This window comes from Rhineura floridana, chromosome 4, assembly GCF_030035675.1.
Source record: "Rhineura floridana isolate rRhiFlo1 chromosome 4, rRhiFlo1.hap2, whole genome shotgun sequence".
Lineage (NCBI taxonomy): Eukaryota > Metazoa > Chordata > Lepidosauria > Squamata > Rhineuridae > Rhineura > Rhineura floridana.
The window spans coordinates 36,049,227-36,075,762 of NC_084483.1; the positions used below are offsets into that span (position 1 = coordinate 36,049,227).

The 26,536-nt window shown below is 41.4% G+C and overlaps 1 protein-coding gene across 2 annotated transcripts in view; it reads left to right on the forward strand.

The window, feature by feature from the left end:
* The window catches only part of MBOAT2 (membrane bound O-acyltransferase domain containing 2), a 120,965-nt gene that overhangs the window by 89,170 nt on the left and 5,259 nt on the right, over positions 1-26,536 (forward strand). For both annotated transcript variants that reach the window (XM_061622821.1, XM_061622820.1), the window contains exons 8-11: positions 14,211-14,403; positions 20,683-20,786; positions 21,948-22,012; positions 23,664-23,796. In XM_061622821.1, coding sequence (XP_061478805.1) covers positions 14,211-14,403; positions 20,683-20,786; positions 21,948-22,012; positions 23,664-23,796 — 495 coding nt within the window. The remainder of the gene's footprint in view (positions 1-14,210; positions 14,404-20,682; positions 20,787-21,947; positions 22,013-23,663; positions 23,797-26,536) is intronic.

Genomic DNA, 26,536 nt, shown 5'->3' on the forward strand with positions numbered 1-26,536 from the left:
TGTAAAATAATACAGTAAGGTGGCTTGGATCCAAAGAACCATAAGCAGGGTTCTTGCTGTGCAACAGAGCTTTCCCTTCTCACTACAGGCCCTTGCACTCCAACTCCTAAGTTTCAGGTAGGAGGTCTTTTTTTTTAATATGGCAAAATGCATGAAGTGACAATGTTGCATTGGAAGTTCACTATTCCTGCAACAACAGCCAAAGGAGTGGCCAGATTTGTGTGATGCCTTTTTACAGAGCTTGCAGCACTAAACCTTACAGCAGAAGTAGCTAACCGTTGGCCCTCCCAGATGTTGTTGGGACTCTGCTCATCCCTGGCCATTGGCCATGTTGGTTGGGGCAGATGGGATTTGGAGTCCAACATTAGCTGAAAGGGCCACAGGTTCTCTATCCGTACCTTACAGAGAGAGGAAGACAAGGATAAAGCATGGGGTTGCTGCTTTTGGCAGAAACTGCACAACAGCCACAATAAGTTCTAGCCTTCCTTTTTCTTGCCCGTAACTGGAGCTTGTCTTCTTTCACCTTGTCAGGACAGCAAATACATACATTAGGTATGTAATTAATCTTTAAAAAGTACTGTGTGACCAGAATATCTATTGGTTTTATTTATTTAAGAGTTTTTCTATACCACTTAATTTAGTACTGGGGATGTTCTATCATCCCCCTAACCAAAATGCTAAGGGAGATCTTTAAATGAAAATGAAATTGAGTAAGTATCCAAACTAGGAAATGGGTGATTTCAACTACCCTGACATGGATTGACCACATACGTGTTCCAGTCATGACAAAGAGGTAAAATTTCTAGATACCCCAAATGACTGTGCACTAGAACAGTTGGTCATTGAACCAGCCAGAGGGACTGCAACCCTTTACTTAATCTTAAGTGATGCTCAGGACCTGGTGTGAGATGTAAGTGTTGTTGAACTGATGCGTAGCAGTGACCATAGTGCTGTTAAATTTAACATACATGTAAATGGCCAGTTGCCAAGAAAAACTTACACGGTCACATTTGACTTTAAAAGAGGAAATTTACCCCAAATGAGGGGATTGGTAAAAAGGAAGTTGAAAAAGTCCAGAGGATCAAATCACTCCAAAACTCTTGGGAGCTGTTTAAAAAAACAGAAGCTCAACTGGAGTCTGTACTGCAGATCAGGAAAGGTACTACTAGGGTCAAGAGGATGCTAGCATGATTAACAAGCAGAGTCAAAGAAACTGTTAGAGGCAAGAAAGGCTTCCTTGAAAAAATGGAAGTCTTGTCTAAATGAGGAGAATAAAAAGGAACACAATCTCTGGCAATAGAAATGCAAGTAGACAATAAGGGATGCTAAAAAGGAATTTTAGGAGCACATTGCTAAAAACATAAAAACCACCAACAAAAAAAATATTTAAATACATTAAAATCAGGAGACCAGCTAGAGAGGCGGTTGGACCCTTGGATGAAAAGGGAGTCAAAAGGTATGCTCAGTCAGGATAAGGAGATTGCAGAGAAGGTAAATGATTATTTTGCATCTGTCTTCACTGTGGAGGATATAGGGCAGATCCCTGTGCCTGAATAACTTTTGCAGAAAGGGAGTCTGAGGAACTGAGGCAAATAGTGGTGATGAGAGATGAAGTTCTAGGCTTAACGGACAAAATAAAAACAGATAAATCGTTGAGTCCCGGTAGCATCCATCCGTGAGTTTTCAAAGAACTCAAATGTGAATTTGCTGATCTGCTAACAAAAATATATAACTTGTCCCTTAGATCCACCTCCATACCTAAGGAGTGGAAGGTGGCCAATGTGACACCAATCTTTAAAAAGGGTTCCAGGGGGATCTCGGAAATTACAAGCCGGCCAATGTAACACCAATCTTTAAAAAGGGTTCCAGGGGGATCTCGGAAATTACAAGCCTGTTAGCTTAACATCTGTCCCAGGAAAACTGTTGGAAAGTATAGTTAAAGATAAAATAACCAAGCATATAGAACAAGCCTTGCTGAAGCAGAACCAGCATAGCTTCTGCAAGGGTAAGTCCTGTTTCGCTAATCTATTAGAGTTCTTCGAAAGTGTTAACAAGCATGTAGATAGAGGTGATCCATTTGATGTAGTGTACTTTGACTTTCAAAAAGCTTTCAAGATACCTCATCAAAGACCATGAGTAAGGTTAGCAGTCATGGAATAAAAGGAGAGGTCCTCTTGTGGATCAGGATTTGGTTAAATAGCGGGAAACAGAGAGTAGGAATAAATGGACAGTTCTCCCAATGGAGGACTGTAGAATGGCAAATGCAATTCAATGTAAATAAGGGTAAAGTTACGCATATTGGAGCAAAAATCTTAATTTCACATATACTCTCATAGGGACTGAACTGGCAGTGACTGACCAGGAACTAGACCTTAGAGTTGTTTGGTTGGTTGTTCATTTTTACATTTATGTTCCACCTTCAAAGGTGGTGTACATGATTCTCCTCCACCTGGTTTTATCCTCATAACAGCCCTGTGAGGTAGGTTAGGCTGAGAGAGAGCACATCTGGCCCAAGGTTTCTTAGCAAACTTCATAGCTTAGCAGGGATTTGAACTCTGGTCTCTCAGGTCCTAGTCTAACACTCTAACAACTATACCACACTGGCTTGTAGTGGATTTACTGGGTTGTGGTGGATAGCTTGATGAAGATGTTGACCCAGCATGCAGCAGCTGTGAAAAAGGAAAATTCCATGCTAAGGATCTTTAGGGAAGGTACTGAAAATAAAACTGCCGATATCGTAGTACCATTATATGAATCTATGGTCCGGCTGCATTTGGAGTACTGTGTACAGTTCTGGTCACCTCACCTCAAAAAGGGCATTGTAGAGTTGGAAAAGGTTCAGAAAAGGGCAACTAGAATCAAGGGGGTGCAGCGACTCCCTTACGAGGAAAGGTTGCAGCATTTGGGACTTTTTATTTTAGAGAAAAGGCGGGTCAGAGGAGACATGATAGAAGTGTATAAAATTATGCATGGCATTGAGAAAGTGGATAGCGAAAAGTTCTTCTCCCTCTCTCATAATACTAGAACTCGTGGACATCCAATGAAGCTGAATATCGGAAGAGTCAGGACAGACAAAAGGAAGCACTTCTTTACTCTGCGCATAGTTAAGCCATGGAATTGGCTCCCACCAGAGGCAGTGATGGCCACGTACTTGGATGGATTTAAAAGAGGATTAGACAAATTCAGGGAGGAAAAAGCTATTAATGGCTACAAGCCACGATGGCTGTGCTCTGCCTCCATAGGTGGAGGCAGTATGCTTCCAAGTATTACTTGCTGGAAGCCACAGGAAGGGAGAGTGCTATTGCACTCAGGTCCTACTTGCAGGTTTCCCACAGGCATCTGGTCGGCCGCTATGAGAACAAAATACTGGACTAGATGGGGCATTGACCTGATCCAGCAGGCTCTTCATATGTTCTTAATAATAATATAAAAATCTCTAAGCAATGTACAGCAAAACTAAAATAGTACAAATATTACAAAACAATACAATAAAGCCATCAGTACAAACTACTAAGAACAGCAGTAAAAAGTGAAGGAATGCAATAAAGCATTATAACATACAAAAAGGAAATGAGTTGATAGAGACTGAAATGATACTTGGTTTAAAAGAATATTTTGTCAACATAAAAGTGCTCCAAACTGCTGGTGTATATGCTTACAGAATTTGCTCTTCTCCACGAATCAGAAAGAGCAGGGCCTTTCTGAGTTTCAAAAAAAGCAAAAAAAGGTTCAGAAAGACCCATCCCGGGTGACCCCCTCCACCATCACCAGACCATTTATCTGCAGATGCCCCACCCCAAACCGCATCTTTCCCCTTACTTTCACAGCCATACAAGTTGCAGACAAGCAGGAAGAACAGCAGCCAAGAGGGCTTGCAAGAATCAAGTTTTCAGGTCTTGGCAGTGAAGGCTTCTGAGAATGCTCAAACCTTCCATAGTCCATAGTAACTCTGGGAATTGTAGTAGTTTTATTTCTCAGGAGGAATAAAGAACTAGGCGTTTCAAAGTTAGCAATGAATGCTCAGAAGTCTTCAGTGGAAAGTCATAAACTGCTTAGAAAAGCAATCCTTGGCTTAACTCTGACAACTATAGTTCTTTATTTCTCCTGGTCAATGTATAAAGAGATTTAAAAAAATTACATTTCATATCAGAATTGCAGTTCATATCTGCAGGAACAGCTTAGAAGCATTTTTGGGCTTTACCATCTACTGCTGTTTCTGCTACCACCCCCAAAATTGGCACCTGGCAGATTTGTGAAAATGTGGGTGGTGGGGAGAATTGCAGATGAAATGGCTGGTGCCAAGCATTATGAGCCAAAGTTAAATATGAGGTTGGGTGGGCTCAGCTCATAAGACCTAAGGAACTTCTGAACTTGAAGAGTTCATTGCCAACCCTTCCCCCACCCCACATAAAAGCCAGAAATTCTTCTCTTTTCCTAACATAGAAACACATAGTTGACAAAGGGATGACCCTTACATTTTTACCATATAAACTTGCTAGAAAACTCTCAAGTGTTGGGCAAGCACAAGGTCTATATGTGAGGCTCTATAAAGAACTCTACCTTCAAAATAACTACTTGTTCATCACAGGTAAGTTTTCTTTAATTGTGTTGCTCACATGCTTGACATTTTTAGTTATTTATGCTGTACTAGCTTTCTGACATTACGTTGAAGAGAACCTATGTATGCTTGTACACTTCCCAACTGGTGTTAAGAGAAGTATGGCTGCATTTTATAACACCAGTGAGTATTGCGTGCTTCTTGGGAAAATAGTGCGGACTGTACACTTCCCCCCCCCGCATTTGCTGTATCAGGTTGCTCTCTCAACTTGTTTACTTATATAAAAGAGTTGCACTTCAGTTTGGCATCTTGCTGAAATGCTTATCTAAGGGGGGGGGTTGGCTGGATTTTCATACTGATTTTTTTTTAAGAAGAAGATGGTTTAACTTCCATGGGTAATGAGGATCAGCACATGGGAAGCTCTAGATGAAAGAACTGTGTTCTGCTAATCTAATAAGCTTCCTTTTTTAAAAATTTCATTTCTGTAAGATAAAATTAACAACAGTCCCTTCTGTTAACTTTGTTAGGCGCATGATATGATATGAGCTTCATGTAACAGTTTCTACTGTGCTAACTGCATGTTAACTGAATCTAGTCAACATTCTCAAGTGATTTACTTCATATCTCCCTCCTATTATGCCTTTTTACAAGCTTTCATTTGTTGGTGCTCAAAGTGGTGTCAACTGTCTGAAATTAATATCTATCTTCGTAAGTTTCTTTTTCTTATAGCTATCAGCTACCCTTAAATTCCCATGTTCCTGTGGAACAAATCCCCTTTGCTTATTGCTTCTTAGAAATACTTTTAGCTATTTAACCCCTTGTTAATTGCCTGCAGCGTGTGCATAATTCTGTGTGCGGCAATCCCAAATGCCACAAGCTTTATTTCAGTCGAAAAGCTTTACTGACTAATTATAATTCGTGAAGTTGGTAAGCAAGCATCAAAATGACCTCACTCCATACAAGTGTCTTAAAATAAAGTTTTTATCACAATAGGGCCTGATTTAAAATCTGTTGTGATTAGTTGCTGTCTTTCCATTTATTTCAGTGGGACACTGAATGTTAGGTATCAGATACAGAGTAAACGTATTGGATGGTGTTCAAGGCTAGTCCTAGTTAGAGTAGACCCCTTGAAGTTAATAGATATGAATAACTTAGGTCCATTAATTTCATTGGTTCTATTCTGGGTAGGACTTAGTAGAATACAACCCATAAATTAATAATTTCTAAAAGGCTTTTCATTATACGGAATGTTCTGTAATGTTGCAGATGTGCAGTTATGCTGAGTTAATGTAGAGTATGGTATAGTAAAGTATAATGTGATTATTTTTTACATGTGTATTTATTTATTTATTTATTTATATCCCACTTTTTCTCCAAGGAGCTCAAGGTGGCGTACATGGTTCTCCCCCTCCTCATTTAATCCCTACAACAACCCTGTGAGGTAGGTTAGGCTGAGAGTCAGTGACTGGCCCAAGGTCACCCAGTGAGCTTCATGGCTGAGTAGGAATTTGAACCCTGGTCTCCCAGATCTTAGTCCAGCACTCTAACCACTACACCACACTGCCATACACCACACTTCCCACCTTTTTCGGGGAACTCAAGGCAGTATATATGGGATTCCAAGGCAGTTTCCCAACTGGGCACTGAGCTGATCTAGACCTGTTTAGCTTCAGCAGGGTTGCTCTATGATGTGCCTTCAGACTGTGGTTTGGGAACTGAGTCCTTAGTTATGGAAAATGTGAGTTATGAGTCAAGAAATCATGGCTTTAATTCTCAGTTCAGCCATGAATTCATGGGGTGGCCTTTCGGCAAGCCATTGGCTGCATTTGGACATCACACTAAGCTGTGATTTGGTGAAACATGAATGAGTCTATTCTCCTCCTATGCTTGCATGCTCTTCTCCTCCTGCATGGATGCAAGTCTAGAAGCTTCTGCTTTTGGTTAACCACAATCTGTTGTGTCATCCAAACTTGACAAACTGTAGTTAACCATATAAGTTACAAACAAGCCAACTTCAGACCATGTCTTCTAAAGTGGTCATGTTTTAAACCAACCATTGTTAATATTAACCACAGTTCAGTCGAAATCAGTGGTTAACCCAAAACAGAAGCAAAAGCTTCCAAACCCCTTCTCCTGGCCTTATGGTAAGATGGAAGTGGGGAATATGCAAGTCTGGGAGGAGGCTGTTCTCATTCACACCTTGGTAAATTATATTTATTATTATTAGTTATTAAACTTTTATCCCACCATTCCTGCTTCCTCCCAAAGGAGCACTAGAAGCAAATAACAAAAGTGCCAAATGACACAATTCAAATAAAATAAAGGCATATTTAAAACATATGTTTAAAACTAAGAGGACCTAAAAACGTTTTGAACAACCACATACGCTCACAGCTGATAATTTCAAGGTTCCCTGGAATGGAGTTTTTCAGCTATCAAATGACTGAATGAAGAGGAATGTTTTTACATTCATTCTGAAAGTTAATAATGAGGGAGAAAGGAGGACAGGGCTGGCACCGGACTACAGGGCCTCAGCTATCTGATACAAGATTCCCCCCCCCCCCAGTAACATTATTGACTACAACAAACCAGCTGCACTGGCAAATGTGGCAGAAATGGGGGGGGGATCTTAAAAACTGGGCAAAACACCATGATGAAATGTGGTGATGCTTGCGTTGACTAAGGCTTTCTGTGAGCAAAATGTCAGGTTTTTAAATTAACCTACTTTTGAGATATGTGTTTTATACACTTCCAGTGTATATACACTTCTGTATAAGTGTATAAAACTCAAGTTACCGACAATTTTACAAAATAGCCAAGTTTAGGATTTTTCCCCCTTAGAAGAAGATACTTAAACTCCTGGGTTTATCTTTCTCTCCTTTGGGTAGAGAAATGGTAAAAAAAGAATAACACTGGTGATATTGAAATTAAGGGTCTTATGGAGGGGTCAAAATTAGCAAAAACACAGTTTTTTCTATCTTTCCTGGCTTGCTGCTCACCCTGTATTTGGTGTAAAGTAGTTAATAACTATATAAAAATGACATCCAGATTATAGTGAATAAAACCTTTTTTGGTTATTATTTATAGAAACAGAGAAATTAAGGATAACACAAAGTATTGCAGCACCACTTTTAGATGACTGTCCCCCCTTTCCAACCCCCATGTAAATCAGGGGTGCAACATGAAATTTGTCTAACAGTAATTTTGGTGTCTCAATATGGGTAGGAATGATACATATTTTTTGGATTTTTTTTTAAATAGTGCAGCAACCATTCCCTGGTGAAAGTATCTGGAGTGGCCCTAAACATTCATTCAGTAAAACAGAAGAGTGACAAATATAAGCAATAAAACAAATTGTTCTACAGGGTTGTTCTACAGGGTTGTCTTATTGAAATCATGTATGTGAAGTACTTGCGTATTCATCATCATTATTACCTTTGTGTGTCTTGGCTATGAGAGAGTCTGAAATAATGACTTGCCCAGGGCTGCTGATAAGTGGAGCAAGTATTTGAAGCTTGGTTTCCCATGTCCAGTTCTAGAACTGTGTGCTCTTCACCACAATGACCGAATGTTGTAATGACAGTATTATGGCTTAACAAAAAAGAAAGAGGAAACAAGATCTTATAGCAAAAACAGAAAACAAAACAGGCCAATTGCAAATATTCAGAAGTAATAAATATATAATTGAAATGGGTCACAGATAATGATAAAAGCTAATAGTGCATACGTCATGATCTGGTACAACCTGATATACCTTACAGCAAGACAGTAAAGTCAACATCTATGCAATATCTACGTTGTTAAACAAAGGAGGACAAATCTAGACAATAATTTAGCTCTCTGATGTAATGTACCTAAGTTCACTTTCATCAGCAGGTGTACCATTTCCTATTCTAGGAGGTTTTCTGTGTGACGTTTCAAAAACTTATTGATAGATTTGACAGGCACCTTCCAGTTTTGATAGTTTGTCGTGATGTGCCTTCAAGTCGACTACGACTTATGGCAACCCTATGAATCAGCGACCTTCAATAGCATCTGTCGTGAACCACCTTGTTCAGATCTTGTAAGTTCAGGTCTGTGGCTTCCTTTATGGAATCAATCCATCTCTTGTTTGGCCTTCCTTTTTTTCTACTTCCTGCTGTTTTTCCCAGCATTATTGTCTTTTCTGTTGAATCAGGTCTTTTCATGATGTGTCCAAAGTATGATAACCTCAGTTTCACCATTTTAGCTTCTAGTGACAGTTCTGGTTTAATTTGTTCTAACACCCAATTATTTGTCTTTTTTGCAGTCCATGGTATGCAAAATGTGTGTGTTGTACCAATCTTTCAGTAACAGTTTCACATAGAATTTTCTGAAGCTTGCTTGCTTGCTTTTGACAGATGCTCATTCACTTGAAGTGATTTTTTTTAGTCAATAGATTCCTACAAGTCTGAATGAAACTCATTGAATGAATAAATGTTGAATTTCAGTCTTGTAATATCAATCTATTAAGTCAGTGGTCCCAAACTTTTTTCTCCACAGACCACTTAAAAACTGCTGATGGTCTTGTTGGACCACTTAATGATTTTTTTGTGTTGTAACAATTGTAATGTGCTGTGCCAATGCTGTATGAGTTTTAATTATATCTTTATTGCTTCTTTTATTCCTTATATTGTATTTAATTGTATGAGAATTTGCATTTCATAGAATTCAAATTGTAATTCAATACAAGAAATAAATACCATACAAGAAATAGAAGTAGCAATAAAAATGCAATTAAAATGTGATTTTAAAATGGACCAAAACAGACAAATCATATTAAACATCCCTTATGTTGGTGGGAATGCAATTTAATAATTATTCCTAAGAAAAAGGGAAATAGATTTAATATTGAGTTGGTTTAACAATGTGTTTCTGGTTGGATACTGCAAAATCAGTAGTTTAGCCTAAAGGAGACAGTAGTAAGACCACTCCTGAAGAAGCATTTCCTGGACCCAGAAGATCCTAAGGATTTTAGATCAGTAGCAAATGTCCCCCTTCTTGGCAAGGTTCTCAAGAGGGTGGTTGTCAACCAGATCCAGGTACTCTTGGAGCAGACAGATTTTCTAGATCCATTTCAATCAGGATTCAGGCCTGGGTTTGGTATGGAAACTGCTTTGGTCGCTCTGTACGATGACCTGTTTCGGGAGAGAGACGGGGAGTGTGACTCTATTGATCCTCCTTGATCTTTCAGCGGCTTTTGATACCATCGACCATTGTATCCTCCTGGGATTACTGTCCAAGTTGGGTGTTGGGGGCATCACATTGCGGTGGTTCCATTCTTACTTGGATGGCTGACTCCAGAAGGTGGTTCTTGCTCGGCTCTATGGGCTCTCCAGTATGGGGTCAGTTCTGTTCCCCATGTTTAACTGACTCCAGAAGGTGGTTCTTGCTCGGCTCTATGGGCTCTCCAGTATGGGGTCAGTTCTGTTCCCCATGTTTAACATCTACGTGAAACTGCTGAATGGTGTCATACGGAGTTTTGGAGTGTATTGTCATCAGTATGTTGATGACACACAACTCTATTTCTCCTTTTCATCTTCTCCAGGTGAGGCAATGGATGTGCTGAATCAGTGCTTGGTTGCAATAATGGATGAGGGCCAATAAACTGAAGCTTAATTCTGACAAGACTGAGATGCTGTTGGTGAGTGGTTCCTCTGACCAGCTAAGTGGTGTGCAGCCTGCTCTGAAGGAGCGGGTTCATAGTTTGGGGGTTCTTCTGGATATACTGCTGTCACTTGAGGCACAGGTGGCCTCAATGGCATGAAGTGCCTTCCATCAGCTTAGGCTGGTGCCCCGACTTTAACTCTATCTGTACAGGGATAACCTGGCTTCAGTTATCTATGCTCTGGTGACCTCAAGGTTGGATTATTGCAATACACTTTACGTGGGGCTGCCTTTGAAAATGGTTCGGAAGCTTCAATTAGTGCAGAATTCAGCTGCCCCATTGTTGATAGTTTCAAGGCGAACAGAGCATATAACACCTATCCTGTTCCAATTGCATTGGCTGCCGTATGCTTCCAAGCCCAATTGAAATTGCTTGTTTTGACCTATAAAGCTCTTTACGGCTCAAATCCCCAATATCTTCTGGAACTCCTCTCCCGATATAAACTTACCCAGACCCTTCAATCTTCCTCTGAGGCCCTTCTTCAGGTTGCCTCTCTGAGGGATGCTCGGAGGGTGGTGACAAGGGGGAGAGGGCCTCACTGTGGCTCCCCATCTGTGGAATACGTTCTTCAGTGAGGTCTGCCTGGTGCATTGTCATTGTCATCTTTTCAGTGCCAGATAAAGACATAACTTTTCTCCCAGGTATTTGATAGAATGAGATGGTATTTTGTTTTAATATGCTGTCAAACCTTCCTGTGGCTGTGTGGGGGTGCTATTGGAATTGTTTTGTTGTTGTTTATTGTTAGGTTTTTATAGTGTTTTATTGGTTTTTGTTTTAACGTTGTGTAAGTTGCTTGGGGACCTTCATGTATCAAGCAACTAATAAATCGAAATCATAAATCTGGTTTGGGGAAAATGGCCTCATGGACTGAACTGGACCCCTTGGGAGGCCATTATTGGCCTGGAAGCCAAGGTTCCCCACCCCTGATCCAAGCCATATTTGCCCTGTCATGGTTACCATCAGGGCTGTGGAGTCGATACGCCAAACCTTCGACTCTTGACTCCTCTATTTTTCTACTGTCCGACTCCGACTCCACCCAAAATTGCTTCCAACTCGACAGCCCTGGAAAGGGCTGTAAATGTCTTTTTAAATTGGAAGCTCTCATAGGAGCATTTTTATCGCTGCCTGAATATGCGCTGATCTTAGCATCACAGCATTTGTCTTCATCTGGGTCCTGTGTTTTCCATCTTGAGTTATGGTGAAATGCTCAACTACAGCTGACTTCATGGGAAGCTTCTTTGACATTGTGAATTTATATTTTAAAAAATTTGTCAATCAAAATTTATTTTGAAGCCAGAGTTGGAGTCGGTACATTTCTACTGACTCCAACTCCGCCCAAAATTGCTTCCGACTCCACGACTCCGACTCCACAGCCCTGGTTACCATCTTGAAATGTTTGTTGTGAAGCACAGTAGTAATAGTGTTCTGTTAGGCATTTTTTGAAAATGCACAACTTTAATAAACTGAGCAAATACTGTTAAAATGTTGATCTCTGGCAGCCTTCTGCTTCTTGCTTAGGTGAAAGGAAGGCCTGGTATGTAGTTTGCTGACCTTTCTCTGAGCTTTAGGTTAACAGTCTGACCTGGGAAGGGCAGTGGGAAGAATATAGATGGAAGCACAAGGAACAGTGCTGAATGTTAAAGAATATAGTACCATTTTCTCTTCCGTCAATGGGTAGATAACTTTCTTAAATAGGCAATGCTATACTTACTGTATGAAGTGAAAAGTTGAGAACACAGATACCCACATTTTTCTGCTTTATAATTAGACTTGGTACTGGTGGTAGGAGTTGTATTAAAAGAAACAACTGTTGCTATGTTAAGCTTTCTGCTGTCTTTGAAAATAGTCCTTGAAAATACAACTAATTTAGATGGGTTGTTTACATGTAAGGGCCTGACAATAGCTTGTTCTTACTATAGAGTGGACTAGATTGGACTTAATAGAATAGCTTGTTATGCTAAAGGACATTTAAGCTACAATCATGCGTGTGCTGGTGTAAGAGTAAGTCAGGTGAAGTTAGTGAACATACTTCTGAGTAGATGTTTGTAGGCTTTGATATTGGTGAGTGTGCTGGATGAACAAGTTAGCAAAAATACAACCTGTGCTTAAGTGTGCAGAGACAGTAATCAGTCAGCATTTAGTTTTGAGTAATATGTGGTTTGGTTAAAACAGTGAATGAAGAATCGGCAACAGGAGCTTAAAACTAATGCACTGTCAAAAAAGAACAATCCCGTATTTGGACTAGCAGGAAGACAGAAGTTCACTAAAAGTAAAAAGAAGTATCATTTCCAGTGTGTTACCTCTTATAATGCCAAATGAAGCGTCAGAACAGTCTGAAGGCAGGTTCACATTGCAAAATTCCTTCACATGATTCTGTCATGCATGTACATGCCAATGTAGAATAGGAATAACCTATGTGGTGTCCTCCCAAAATTGTGGGATTCCAACTCCCATCAGCTTCAGCCAGCATGGGCAGTGATCAGGAATGATGAGAGTTGTTTCCATGCTATGGTGGCCACTCCTCTTTAGAGAGAAGAGAGACAGCAATCATGTGGCAGCTGATGACTCGCTGTATATACAACCTAGTTCACCTAAGCCAGGAGTGGGGAATCTTTGGCTTTCCAGATATTGCTGAACTACGAAGTCCCATCAGCCCTACCAATCATGGCCAATGACCAGGGATGGTGGGATTTGTAGTTCAGCAACATCTCGAGGGCAAAGGTTTCCCACACCTAATCTAAGGATTTCCCCATCTGTTTGTGTTTAGATAGTGAGACATTTTTCAAAGTATGATCATACTCTTGACATCTTTATCATACACACAACTGAAATTTCTGCCTATATGGGGTTCTGTTCCACCCACAGAATGAATGGTCATTTACTGGATAAAATGTTTTGGTGCATTAAAAATTATGCTCCCACCACCAAACTTTCAGGTTCAACCAACATCAAACCATACTAAAAACAAGCCTTCCCCAAAACTTCTTTGTAATGAACGCAGTCTGTTCAGGCCAGGATGGGGCAAGGTGGGACTAGAGGAATGTGTGTGAGAAGCCGAGGAAATGAGGTACAAGTTAAGTCAGACCAGTAAGTGGGTGTGACAAAGGCATGTGTAAAACATGCCACTCCCCAGTAGTCCCCATTTATCACATAACACATTATTCAAGGGGGCAGCAAAACAGATTCCAGAAAAGTGTCTGACCTTCTTGAGGCCTTTTAAAAGAGGAAAGGAGAGGGGGGTGTATACAAGCTCAAGGCTCATGCATGCTACACTAAATTATGGGTCAACATTTCACACAGTCAGGGCCATTGCCTCCAGAATCCATCCTTTTGCCACGAATAGGCCTTAAATTAGCAGAGCTTTGCAGCCTGCACTGTTTATGGCAGGGCAGAGGAAAAGAGACATTTCCAACCAAGGAAGGGGGCACTTCTTATGGTGGGCTGGAGTGAGGATTGTATGTACTTCCAGAGTGGCAATATATGAATGAGTTTCTGCATTTATGTTGCCTGCCTGTTGCCCCAGCCCTTTATCAGCCATGAGAATTCCATTGATGCTTGTTATTCTAGCCATTTGACATGTTCAGAGAAAATAGTAAAAGAAACTGCCCATGTGACATGGGAATTTGCATATCTGATTACGAGGCAGGTGTGAAGTTTCCCCTTTACAAGTTGCCTTAAAGCACAAAAAGTGGAAGCTTGAGCTAACTCCACTTCTGCTGCTTCTCTGAGTGTGAATCCACATGGCATATCAGTTACCAAAACACTTATTTTTTACCTCACTTCTTAGTTTTAAGGGATTCGAATTGCTACTAAAAAAGTAGTCAGACCATGTTTAGACTCTAATATCCATTTTATTTTTTTGAGTAACCAAAGCAAAGACGAAGCACCTTCATACTGTAAATCATCACATTTGTAAGTTTTATTTTTAAAAGATGCTCACAAAGTCTTAAATCTTGCATGTTTCAGACAGCTGTGGCGCAGAAACTCGTAGTGTGTGGACTATCCTTATTATTTCATATGACTGTTAGCAAAACTTTGCCTGTAGAGCACAACGTTGATGATCATTTCAGAGCAACAGCATCACTGCCTACAAGGGTTATCTACTTGTACCTATCTCTAATGGCTGCCAGACCCAAATACTATTTTGCATGGACTTTGGGTAAGTAGTCTCTTTGGATGAATGTTCTCATATGAGCTGTGTCATGTTTTATAGTGTACAGAGTATGTTTGAGACACTGCCCTTCTGTGGATAGAGAAGGAACAACATTCAAACGATGTTCTTTCACAAAGCTTTTGGAGAACCGTATTTATTTAGCTATATTTCTATTCCACTTAGATTAAAATAAATATCAAAGTGGTTTACAAAAGTAAAAATATATATTTAGATGATTTAAAATTGGACTTACATAATAAATAATTTGCAAGCTGCTCAGTAACTTATTTCAACTGGATTGCAACATAAAAATGTTGCATGCCAGCCATAAAGCTTGGAGGTGAAGTAAATGTTTTAGGCTGCCTTTTTAGGGCCAATGATTCTGTTCATTTGGGCTTGTCCTGCTACAAGTGTTTATTTAACCCAATCGTTTTAGGATTGCATTCATCAAGTACTGTTAGTTGTGAATTGTCACTGGGCTTTTTGTGTTTGTACGTGCATGCATTTAAGCTTTAATGCAAGTGTCACAGACTGTGGGGGTTTTTTGCATTTCATTACCATTTAACCCCACTGTTCACAGTAGTTTCCCCTGTACATCCACGCTTATATTAACCTGCCAGCTGAAGAAGGCACCTCATGTATCTAATGAAGAGTACTGTGGTCTAGTCCATAAAAGCTTAGGCCATAATAAATATGCTAGTCTTTATGATACCACAAGACACTCTGTTGTTTTATTTCATTTAAATTTACCTAAGCATTTTGTATAACTGGAATAATTGTTTAACTTATTCCGGTACCCTGCATTTTGTATGTGTTTAACAATGAAACCTATTCTTTTAAACAATTGGGATGTGTGTGGATGAATTGAAAATGGTAAATGAAGTCATGCAATTGATTTCAAAACAGATAGCAACATTTTTGTTTTCCTAGACTAAGTGTATCTTGATATCAGCCAGCAAGGCAAGTCTTACGTTTACTTTGTGTTCAGTCTCCTAGATGACAGCAGTAGATTATCCATAATTCTGAAGGAAAGGGTTTCTTTGTGCTCATGAGGGTGGGGTGGAGGGAAGAGCAGCTATTTGCCTTTGATAGTGTTGTATATTCTGGCTTGAGGGCCAGTAGGGGTCAGATGCTTCATAAAGATGTGTAGGTGCCATTGCTAGCTAAAGTAGTCATGTGGAAGCTGTTGTCACTACATTTTTAAAAAAAATATACTGCATCTGCGGTGGCAAAAGATGTAAAGTGACAAAATTCCCTTTCCTTTGTATGTTTGGATTGGGAAATAATTCCTTTTTTGTTTGGCTATTAAGGAAAAAGAAATTAGTGGTGTTTTCTCTTTTTTTCATTGCATCTGAAGCATATGATTTAAATTTTAAGTTATCTATCTTGACTATGAAAACACAATTTGCTTGTATCATTATTACCAAATCCCACGTTATGCTGAGAAGTTCACACTTCTGTCAATTAAGTATGCATGAAATTAGAGCATTAAAGCAGCCTTCTCTGGCTTTAGATTCTGAGAGAGAATATTATTTATTAGCTTTTTTCCTCCCATTTGAATGCCTGTTGTATTGCAACTTGAGACAGGTGTTTTAGATATCTTGCACTACATATCTAGTCATTCCAGCCATTATGGTAAACAGGAGCCCGTGTCTCGCTCTGGTCTTTAAGAAGGAGTCAGATAGCAGTTTATAAGAAAAATATAAAAATATTTATTAAAAAAAACACTCACCCAAACGGCAAGTAGTGTGGGTGGGTCGACCACAACTAACTTCGTTCCCTGATTTTTATACCCTTCAGTGAACATACAGGAAGCTTACAGTAGGAACTCCAAATAAGGTAACAGTAGGAACTCCAAATAAGGCAATACTACAGTGTGTTAAACGCTCTCCCAGAGTATTCCCTGAGTCATGCTTCCGGCCACAGTGCATGATCAGATTATATTTCTAAGATGGTGGATGCAGGACATCCGTTATGGAATGGAGGTGCTAAGTCATAACAGAACAGATGCCACCCTGAAGGTGGTACTATATAACAGAAGAAATTAACCCTTAACACTCCTCCCTTTGAGCCTCTGAATGCCCGCATGCCAGAGGCTCATCCTTGACCATACTGATCGTCAAGCTTTGCATACATTTCTTGTATCTCGTACATATCAAGCATTTGCATTTTCACAGCTTTCGGTTTGCACTAAGACTTGTAGCCCTGTGAGGGAGGCAAGGAAATAAATCAATTTGTAGCTTCTCGAACGGCAAAGCAGCCCAGGGTCACCCCGCTTTGTGGCTTTGTGGCTTGGACGAAGCATTGAAGGCTTGACAAGTTTGGCAAGTGCGCGCTATATGTGTAGCTTATCTACCAGTGCTTGTGTACCACAGTGTCCTTATTCCTGAAGTTGGATGTATAACAGGCGAACAAGCCTTTTTGGGGCTATAAGACGTTCATCAGGAGCTTTCCAAATGAATCACTGCACTGAGCCTCATGCCTTTTTCCCCAGTCCTTGGTTTCCTGTGGGGAGAGAAAATCTGCATATTACTTAAGGGTGTCATTTCAAAAGTGCGAAGTGGGTGCTCAGGATAGGTATTACCATTGGTGATTGCAGAAGAGTCTTTCTGAGGGGCTGAACAATGCATAACAGCTATTTGTGGTGATAGATGGCATCTAAGAGGGCCAACATGGGCAATGCGCTGGCCATTTGCTGTTAAGAAGTCTCTTTGCTTCCACAATGCTCCAGTGGCATGGCATATGTCAAAAGCATGTTTTGAGTCGGTGTAAATATTCACAGTCAAGTTTCTGGCCGCCTGGCAGGCTTCTCTAAGAGCAACGAGCTCAGCTGCTTGTGCCCCCTGGTGGGGAGTCAGTGGAGCAGCCAATCCAATGTTATGCCAAGCCACAACAGCTGCACCAGCGTATCTGCGGCCCTCAGGCATGTAAGAGGAATCGTCAGTAAAATACTCACAGTCTGCATTTTCCAGGGACATCAGTAGGAGTCTCAGTCTGTTGAATGACCTGAAGATAATCATGCTCAGTGGCAGAAGCTGAATCCACATCTGGGAGCAAAGTAGCAGGATTTAGGGTGGCACATCTTTCCAGCCTTAGGTTTGAGGCTGCCAACAATTCATAGTTTTCCAATTGCTGGTGTGAGAAAACCTGGGTTTGGCACTCATGAGGAACCAAGACAAGCAAGGGGTAACCCATGACTAGGTCTTTGGATTTCTGGACCTGCAAGACAGTGGCTGCAAGTGCTCTAAGACAGCCTACAGCTCCCCTAGCAACAAGGTCAAGTTGAATTGAATAGTAAGCCACTGGGCATTGTCTGGGGCCAAACTCTTGGCTAAGAGCCCCAGAGGCTACTCCCAAGCGTTCATGTACGTACAGTCTGACAGGCTTCTCATAATTAGGCAGGCCCAGGGCTGGAACTTTGGTCAGTGTACTTTTAATAGTTTTGAGGAGCTGAGTAAGCTCTGGTGTAGGTACAACTTTATCGGGGGCGTCTTTCACAGTTAATGTGACTAGGGGTTTTGTCAACTCACCCAGCGCCGGAATCCATGGTCTGCAGAAGCTCAGAGTTCCCAGTAGTGCCCGAACCTGGCGCTTAGATGTAGGTAGTGGGATCTGCAAGATGGCTTGAATACGTTCTTTAGACAATCCTCGTTGGCCAGGGGCAATAACATACCCCAAATACTTTACTCTTGTGCTTGCAAACTGCAACTTTGCAGGTGAGGCCTTATGCCCCTTGTCGGCTAGCTGGTGTAGCAGGGCTTGAGGATCCCTAAAAAAACTATGCTGGTGGTAAAATAAAAGACGTAAGTGTGGGAGCAACACCTAAAAACATGGCCAAATTATGAGCTTTAGAATTTTGAATGTCCAGTAAAAGGACATCAGGAGTGCAACGGCAACGGATGGTGGCACTCAGTTTACAGAGAAGATCACATCCTAAAAGACTAACAGAAGACTGAACAGTTAATAAAAAGGAATGGAAAGAGACAAAGGTCCAGCAGTTCAACGTAATTTATCAGATATATACACAGTGAAGCCTTTCCCCCATGTTTATAATGTGGTATATTCCTTGTGTTCTGCAATTTAAATCCTTTTGCAAAACACTTAGTAAAGGCCGTGTAGCTGCAGTATCTAAAACAACAACAATGATAAACAGGTTTTCCTACTTTTTAAATCCACAAAACAGCTCCCTAGGACTCCCCTCCCCCCGCCTGTCCGGACTTTGTTGCTGATCAGGCGCCTCTGGAGCTCAAAAAGTTCCAGCTGCTTCATTTCTGTGGCCATTCCCCCCCCCTTTTTTTTTGCAATACAAACATTTGGAGGTTCTGTACTGAGAGGCTGAATTCTTCCAATTCTTCCTCCTCTTCTAAACGCCCCCCCCCGAAGCCTCTGTCTCGGCTTCTGGATCTTCCTCTGACCATCTCTGAATCCCTGTAGGGAACTTAGCCAATAATTTTAAATCATCCTTATGCTCTCTGTAGCTGAAGTTATGTGGAAGGGCTCTGATCCAAAATCAGATCTCTCCCCGGTTTTGTTTTCCTGCAGTCCCTTGATGCGTTCCTTGAGAGCGTATGGGAGCTCTAATCTCCCTCAGCCCCCCTTCTTCTCTCCTACTCAGCTCAAGCCTCGGTTTAAAAGACTCTCTCCCTCCCCCTCTCTCCCTCCCTCCCTCCCTCCCTCCCTCCTCTCCGACCTTCACAACACATGTTGCCATTCCCCGTTATCTCACTTCTTGATTTTTCACTCCAGCCTGGACAAAACTTTTGGAAATACAGTCTGATAGAAAAAGGCAGCAGCTATGGCTTTTATCTCTCTCATTTTGTTGTGCAAATTTCTGTGCTCCTTCTGTTAGATGAACATAGAAAGCATCTGGATTTTCATCAGACGCCTGAACAACAGCGTGGACTTCTTGTTTGTTTGTTTTTCATTTTACCGGTTTCCTTGATGTTTCTTCGAGCGCTCTAAAAGGGTCTCTTTGGGCATGTTGAAACACTGAATGAGGGACAGATCCCATCACTCAAGGCCCACCCAACAATACCAAAAGTTTAATTGATGTGGTACCATGTCCTCTAACTGCAGTTTAAGGGCTTTAAGCCTGCAAAAATCAAAAGTTCCCATCGTGGCCAAATCTGTTTTTCATTTATCATCCAGAAAGCACTCCATTTTCCACACAAAAACACAGCCTTATTTCTTACTCATTCCCAGTTAGACTGGGAGATTTCTTTGTCCCATGCCTGCACCATTTTTTTAAATGGCATTCCAGCCGGCATCTTACTGTGCGGGGGAACCCATTTCCTTCCCTATCTCCGTTATGACACCAGTGCCCCTTGGCTTTTGCCGCCTTTTTTCTGCAGGGGTTGCCCTTGTGGCAAGCCAAGACCCAATTTCCTTTATAGCACTGGGACGAACGCAGGCACTTTTTGCACAGAAGACAGACAAAGATAACAAAGGCACAACATTCACTCGGAAACACAACATTCACTCAAAAACAAACCAATTTTAAACAGGGAACAAAAATATTTTTCTCCCAAACTGCTTTGCTCGACCACTTTATAGCCTTTCACTTGCCCCTCAGACTCCGTGGACACGTCACCTGTGAGACAACAAAGGATCTCTATGCTGGCATGGCGACGTTCCATGGCCTCCGTGGGCAGTTTTCTTGGCAAGCGAGAATCTCCTGGCTGACTCGCCAAATTGTTACGGTAAACAGGAGTTCGTGTCTTGCTCTGGTCTTTAAGAAGGAGTCAGATAGCAGTTTATAAGAAAAATATAAAAATATTTATTGAAAAAGACGCTCACACAAATGGCAAGCAGTGTGGGTGGGTCGACCACAACTAACTTCGTTCCCTGATTTTTATACCCTTCAGTGAACGTACAGGAAGCTTACAGTAGGAACTCCAAATAAGGTAACAGTAGGTACTCCAAATAAGGTAATACTACAGTGTGTTACATTTAAACTGGCTCTCCCAGAGTATTCCCTGAGTCATGCTTCCGGCCACAGTGCATGATCAGCTTATATTTCTAAGATGGTGGATGCAGGACATCTGTTATGGAATGGAGGTGCTAAGTCATAACAGAACAGATGCCACCCTGAAGGCGGTACTATATAACAGAAGAAATTAACCCTTAACACTTTGTGCGGATTTGGCTTTCATCGAAAGTTGTGACAGTTGTTAAAAAATTTTCTAAATAGATTTTCCAAGATTCAATGTAAAACAAGCCAAAATGTAAATTTCATTCTGTATGATTTATAAGCTACTTGCAAATGATTCCCTTCTTTCTTTGCAGCAGATGCAATTAATAATGCAGCTGGGTTTGGATTTAGAGGCTATGATAAAAATGGACTCTCACAGTGGGATTCAATTTCAAATCTAAGAATTCTGCATATAGAGGTTGGTATGAGGCTATTCTGAAAATGTTAATGAAAATGTTGAACTCTGGAAAGTTACATTTGTGTCAGGCCTATTCTGGTTTAATATTTGTTAGTAATGAGATGAATATAATCTGAGATGAGAATTGAAGAATCCCAGTTGCCACTGACATGTTAAAAGTGGAGACTAGTTATTCAGCTTGCTCAAGTGATCACCTCGCTTGTTATTACTCCTGGTTAGTCACTGGCCACCCCACATTTCCTTTCTCCTGCCCTGTGCTTCTTATGTTCCATCTCCTCCACTGGAAATGGGGGCTTGCATTCTCCCTTTATGATAAGGGAAGGTGCAGCATTGCATTAGCAGCACCTTAAGCCACTTTCTTGAGGTAAAGCTCTTGGAGGATAACAGTTGCCACATTCTTCAGCAATTTCTCGCCTCAGGCAGTAGTGACTCCAGGCATGTCCACTTGGGCTAAAAGCATGGGTGGGGGGAAGTGTTTCTTCTCTAATCTACTGCAGAACTCAAAGGGTTGTATTCAGCATTGAGCTAAGGAGATTGTTCCATCAGCACAAGCATTTCTGCTTGCCCAACAGAACAGTCTCCCCTCTTTTCTCCTTGCGTGCCCTTCTGGGGTTCTCTCGACTCTCCAGAGCAGATTTGGGGAGGGCACTGGGGGGGGGAAGGAATGGGAGGTGTTCGTTGAATATGGCCCTTAATTTTTAAACTCTGCTTGCCCAATGGCACTACAAGAAATGAGCAGCCTAAAGGAAAGAAGCCCTTCCTTCCATACACTGCTGCAGAGGAGGAGGGGAACACTCGGCAGTCTTGCCCCACTGTGAGTCATGAACTGCTTCTAGTATGCTGGCCACACCTTGAATAGTGCAGTCTCAAAAGATGCCTCACTTGTGTGCGTGGTGGAGTTGGTCATGGTTTTGGCTGTGCTCTGTCAGCCAGTGTAGCATGTGGCATGTATAGGTGAGTAGCAGCTGCAGCATTTCAAAATATAGCCAAGATGGCTCAAAACAGATTCCGTTCTTTGTTACCCTGTCCCCAGTACCTGACAGAATCCTTTGTTTGCCTATCACTACATACTGCATAATATGTTCATTTTAAACCATAAATAACCACATAGGGATTACCTTTGCTTTACAGAAATAAAATAATGGTGTATTAATTTTACAGTTTTCAACAAGTTTCAAGATGTTTCTTGATAACTGGAATATCCAGACAGCTCTTTGGCTCAAGAGGTACTATCTGTTATGCCTTTTTTTTCTTATAAGCCTTTCTTATAAGTACTGTAACGCCATTCCCAAGATGCCAGAAAGCCAGACACATTGTTTTACTGGCTTTGGTGAAGGCAAGAGAAAGTGGGTGGCTTGGGACTGAAAAGCTTCGTTCCTAAGATAAGGCATCTTTGAATAATGTGGGATGGGGCACAGAAAGCTGCTGGGAAAAGGGAGAATCCTCCAAATCAGGTCAAGGTCTGCACAATTTTGGATTATTCTGTCCCCCTCCCCCCCCCATCCCACATTGTTCAGGAGGGCCTTCTAAACCTCCACAGAGGCTTTTCAAGAATGCACGTGGCTGTAGAGAGGCGGAGGGGACAGGAAGCTTTCCTTCCACGAACTTCTTTAAGTTAACTTCAAATCCAAGCCATTGCGCGTTGGTGGAAGAGGATGAGTTGCGCTGAAGGAGAATGGCTCCTTAGGAGGCAAGCCTTCTTATAAATCATTTAGGGGACCGTCTTTAAACCGTCTTACCAAAAACGGGGTTGAATTCCACTCTTGAGTGTGCTTTTCATTGCAGAATTTATGCAGAAGTATTCCTACAATGTAGTCTTTCTAAGAAAGTGTCCCAGTAACAGTAGTTAACAGTAGTAAACCATGTCCCCAAATTTCAGCCACTTTGTTTTCTTTCTGTAAACAAAAAGCATCTGGAGTGTAAAATAACCCAAAAAATCTACTGATTTTTGCTATTGCTGTGATTTTTTCTCTCTCAGCTAATGATAACATACTGGGGTGGGAGAAAAAATCCCACGTAGTTTTCCAAGTCAAAACCAAACCTGGTGGGGATGAGCCGTACTGTCGACCTGGACTCTGCAGTGGTGTTGCTGCTGTGCACTGGGATGGTGATGGGGTGGCAACGAGGTTGGGGCAGTTCAGTCACACCGGTGGGAGCAGCAGATTGCCCAGACCTTGCCATTGCCCTGCTCCCATCCCCTCACTGTGCAGGGACGCTGCAGGGGGCCAGCTCTGTGGCAGCACCCCTCCCCTCCAGCTGCTGCTGGACCCAGGGAAGCAGATAAGGGCCCCTCTTCTGACACAGCATGTTTGCCTTTGTTTTGGGATAGCAAAATACCCCATAAAATTGCCCATGTCAGTTTCTGTCTAAGAAGGTTAAGTTCCTTGCTGGTATTAGCAGCTGAAATTGCTTCCCAGTTCACTCTTCTGTGCTCTCTTCTAAGGTGATTCCCAATCCACCCCCTAAACAAATGGAGGAGATTTAGTATCTTCAGTAACCATTTATCTTACAGAAAGGTAATGTATTTGTCAGAGCTTGGAAAAGTTACTTTTTTGAACTACAACTCCCATCAGCCCCAGCCAGCATGGCCACTGGATTGGGCTGATGGGCGTTGTAGTTCAAAAAAGTAACTTTTCCAAGCTCTGGTATTTGTGACATTTCCTGTGTAAAATGTTATAAATTCCAGCTCAGACAGGGCAGTCATTTTCTAAAAGGTTGTGTGTGTTTATCAGGTTGGGAGTCAGTGCACAGACTCCCTTTTGAAGTTTGAAACTTTCATTGATAAATACATTGAGTTATTTCTGGTAGGCCATATTTTTGCCGAATGTCACTTCCTTCTATCCCTCATATATGGTGCATTTTCTCTTGGGCTTTTAGAGTATGCTATGAACGAGCCTCCTTCAGTCCAACAATACAAACCTTTATCTTGTCAGCTATTTGGCATGGGGTGTATCCAGGATATTATTTAACATTCCTAACGGGAGTACTAATGACACTTGCAGCACGAACTGTAAGTACCACTGCATGTCTGCTCTTAACAATTAAGTAATTGTGTGAATTCAAAGCAGCTCTTAATGTTTACATTAAAAATATTAAATCTGTGGTTTGTAAGAGAGAAAAATCTACTTTTAAAAAAAGCCTTTAGAAACCATCTAGTGTTTTTGTGACAGAATTAATCAAAGCACCCATTTCTAGTTCAGTCATGCAAATGAATAGCTATGTGGTTCTTCTTGAAACGTGAACTGACAGAACATGGAAATTATTACTATATTTCCATCACTGCAGAGGAGAAACATATTAATGATGGACTAATCTTACTGATTCCAGTGGTTGCCTCACTTGCCTAATGGTAGAACTGCTCCTGGGATTTAATGGGTGGTATGCAACTAAGCCCTACTCAGACTAGACCCATTAGAATTAATGAACCTAAGTTAGGCATGTCCATTGACTTCATTGGGTTTACTCTTAGGACTAGCATTGAATACAATCCATTGTTTTGAAGATTAATTTTTTTACTAATATCAGCTAGAATGTATGCCTCTGAACTGAAGCAACTGAAGGCCAAACTGGACACATTTATGCATTTAACATCTTGACATGTTTTTTCCTTTCAAAACAACAGCTGCTTGGGAGGGGATGGTGATCAGGATTGAGACCCTGGCACACAGGAAGGGGAGTTTTTACATTTTCTTGCCCCACACTGTGGTTGAAAGCTGCTGTTTCTCGAGGAGGGAATGCGGTTAACATCACACCTAATTTAACCCTGAGCTACAGTGGTCAGTCTTGTCAGGATTAGGCTCTGGGATATAATTAGTCCTAAAAGGACTAGGAAAATGAGATATGAGGAATTGGCAATAATGGTACCTGAGTATTTAAGTAGTTGAAAAAGTACTGCAGTAGTCAGAAACAGTGGTCACTTTATAAGAGCAATGCTTTCATATGTTTAAAATCTCCAAAGTCAAAGTGGGAGATATCCATGGAAAGCTATGAGCAGAGTACAGAAAGTGAAGGGAGATAGAGGAGGCAGCAGTAAGAAGAGAGGGACCTTCTGAGCTCTTTGTCAAGCAATTGACAGTAACTATAAGACAAATGCACCGTTTGTACCTGTTCCAGGTAGAGCCAAGATCTGAATTGAAAATTGTTATAGCCAGCTGGGGCTTCCAGAGGTCAAGAAGGAACTTGGTTAAACACAGAGTCTGGGTGAAGGGTACCTTGAATATCTGGAGTTAGTTTCTGCACTAGCTTCTAGCAGTAATGGGCAATGAGGTGAGGTGCTACTGCTCATCTAACTTGTGGTCACGCATGCTGCTGCCCCTTACTGGAATAAAAAGTAGGAGAAGTGAGCAGGCAGCGGGGTTGGTGCAGGAGCACTGGATTGGCTGCATCCGTATATTTACCCTGTGCCAACCTTGCCACCACCTCCTCATCCTGGTATACAGCAATGCCATAAGTGACCAGTGGTCAGGTGGATGTCTCCCCCCCAAAAAAAACTACTTGTTGCTGGGTACAAGTACAGAAGGCCTAGAACAGCCTTGTCCAACCTTTGGGCCACAGATGTTGCTGGACTACAGTTCCCATAATTCCTGACCATTGGCCATGCTGGCTGGGGCTGATGGGAGTTGCAGTCTAGCAACATCTGGGAACCCAAAGGTTGGACGAGGCTGGCCTAGAAGATTCTCAGTTTGGGGGGTCACCTGATCCTCACAGCTATTAACCACATTGTATATGATCTAATTAAACAACAGTAATTACTAAAAGAGTGCACATACCAGCTTTCATTTGAGAAGAAATACCAAGGCAGTATGGAGGATTTCACCAGTATTCAACAATAATATTTTGTTATTGCTGGTAAAATGTTCCTTCAGGGATGAGGAAGATAATACATACTTAAAAAAAAGTTCATATTCACCAGGAACCTGGTGAGCCCTCCCGCACCTCATCAGGGCCCCCACTGCCACTCTCTGGAGTTCTTTGACCTTGCTGCTACTCTGCTTGCTGCCTGGTTACTGGACCTCTCTGAATCAGCAAGCAGTGAGGAGAAGCAGAAGCCTTCATTCATTTCACTATTTCCCTCTGGGTTGGGTGGAGTAGGTCCAGAAAGAGAGGGCAAGCAAATGGACAATAGCAGGAAGGAACAGGTGGTTGTATTTGGGGGGGGGCACTGAAGGCATCTTGTCCAAGAGCCTCCCCAAACCAGACACTTTTCAGTTTTCCTTGTCTATGCACTCTATTTTTTTCTTTCCCGTTTTGAGGCCGCATGAGGGTTATTTGGCATAGCAAGTCTATATAGTCTATCCTGTCCTTATACTCTTTTTCATTGGGTGGGGATGGAATATTGTGCTGCAGACATCGGATTGGAACCAATCTTGAGTCATCCTAAGAGAAATTAGTGTGTTCTTTACTTGCCTGGAAAGGCGCTTAATGTCCAGAGGAAGTTTTGCTTTGGGATCCTTTCATATTAAGTGTGAGAGGGGAAAGGTAGAGAAGCAGTGTCTGACTGACCCTGTCCCACCCGAGATTCAGTCTGTGTTCAAGAAAGAGAGTGATAGGAGATGGATGGATTAGTTCATGTACATTCATAAGTCTGTTCTTCTTGTTTATGTATTACTCTATGATTTAAAAAAATGTACATTAAACTTCACATTTAAATACATATTTTTGAAAGTGTTTTCTCTCAAAATATTTCTTTTTAACTGTATTTCCTCACAAAATATTTCTTATGAAAGTGTAGTTTATAAACATTTAAAATA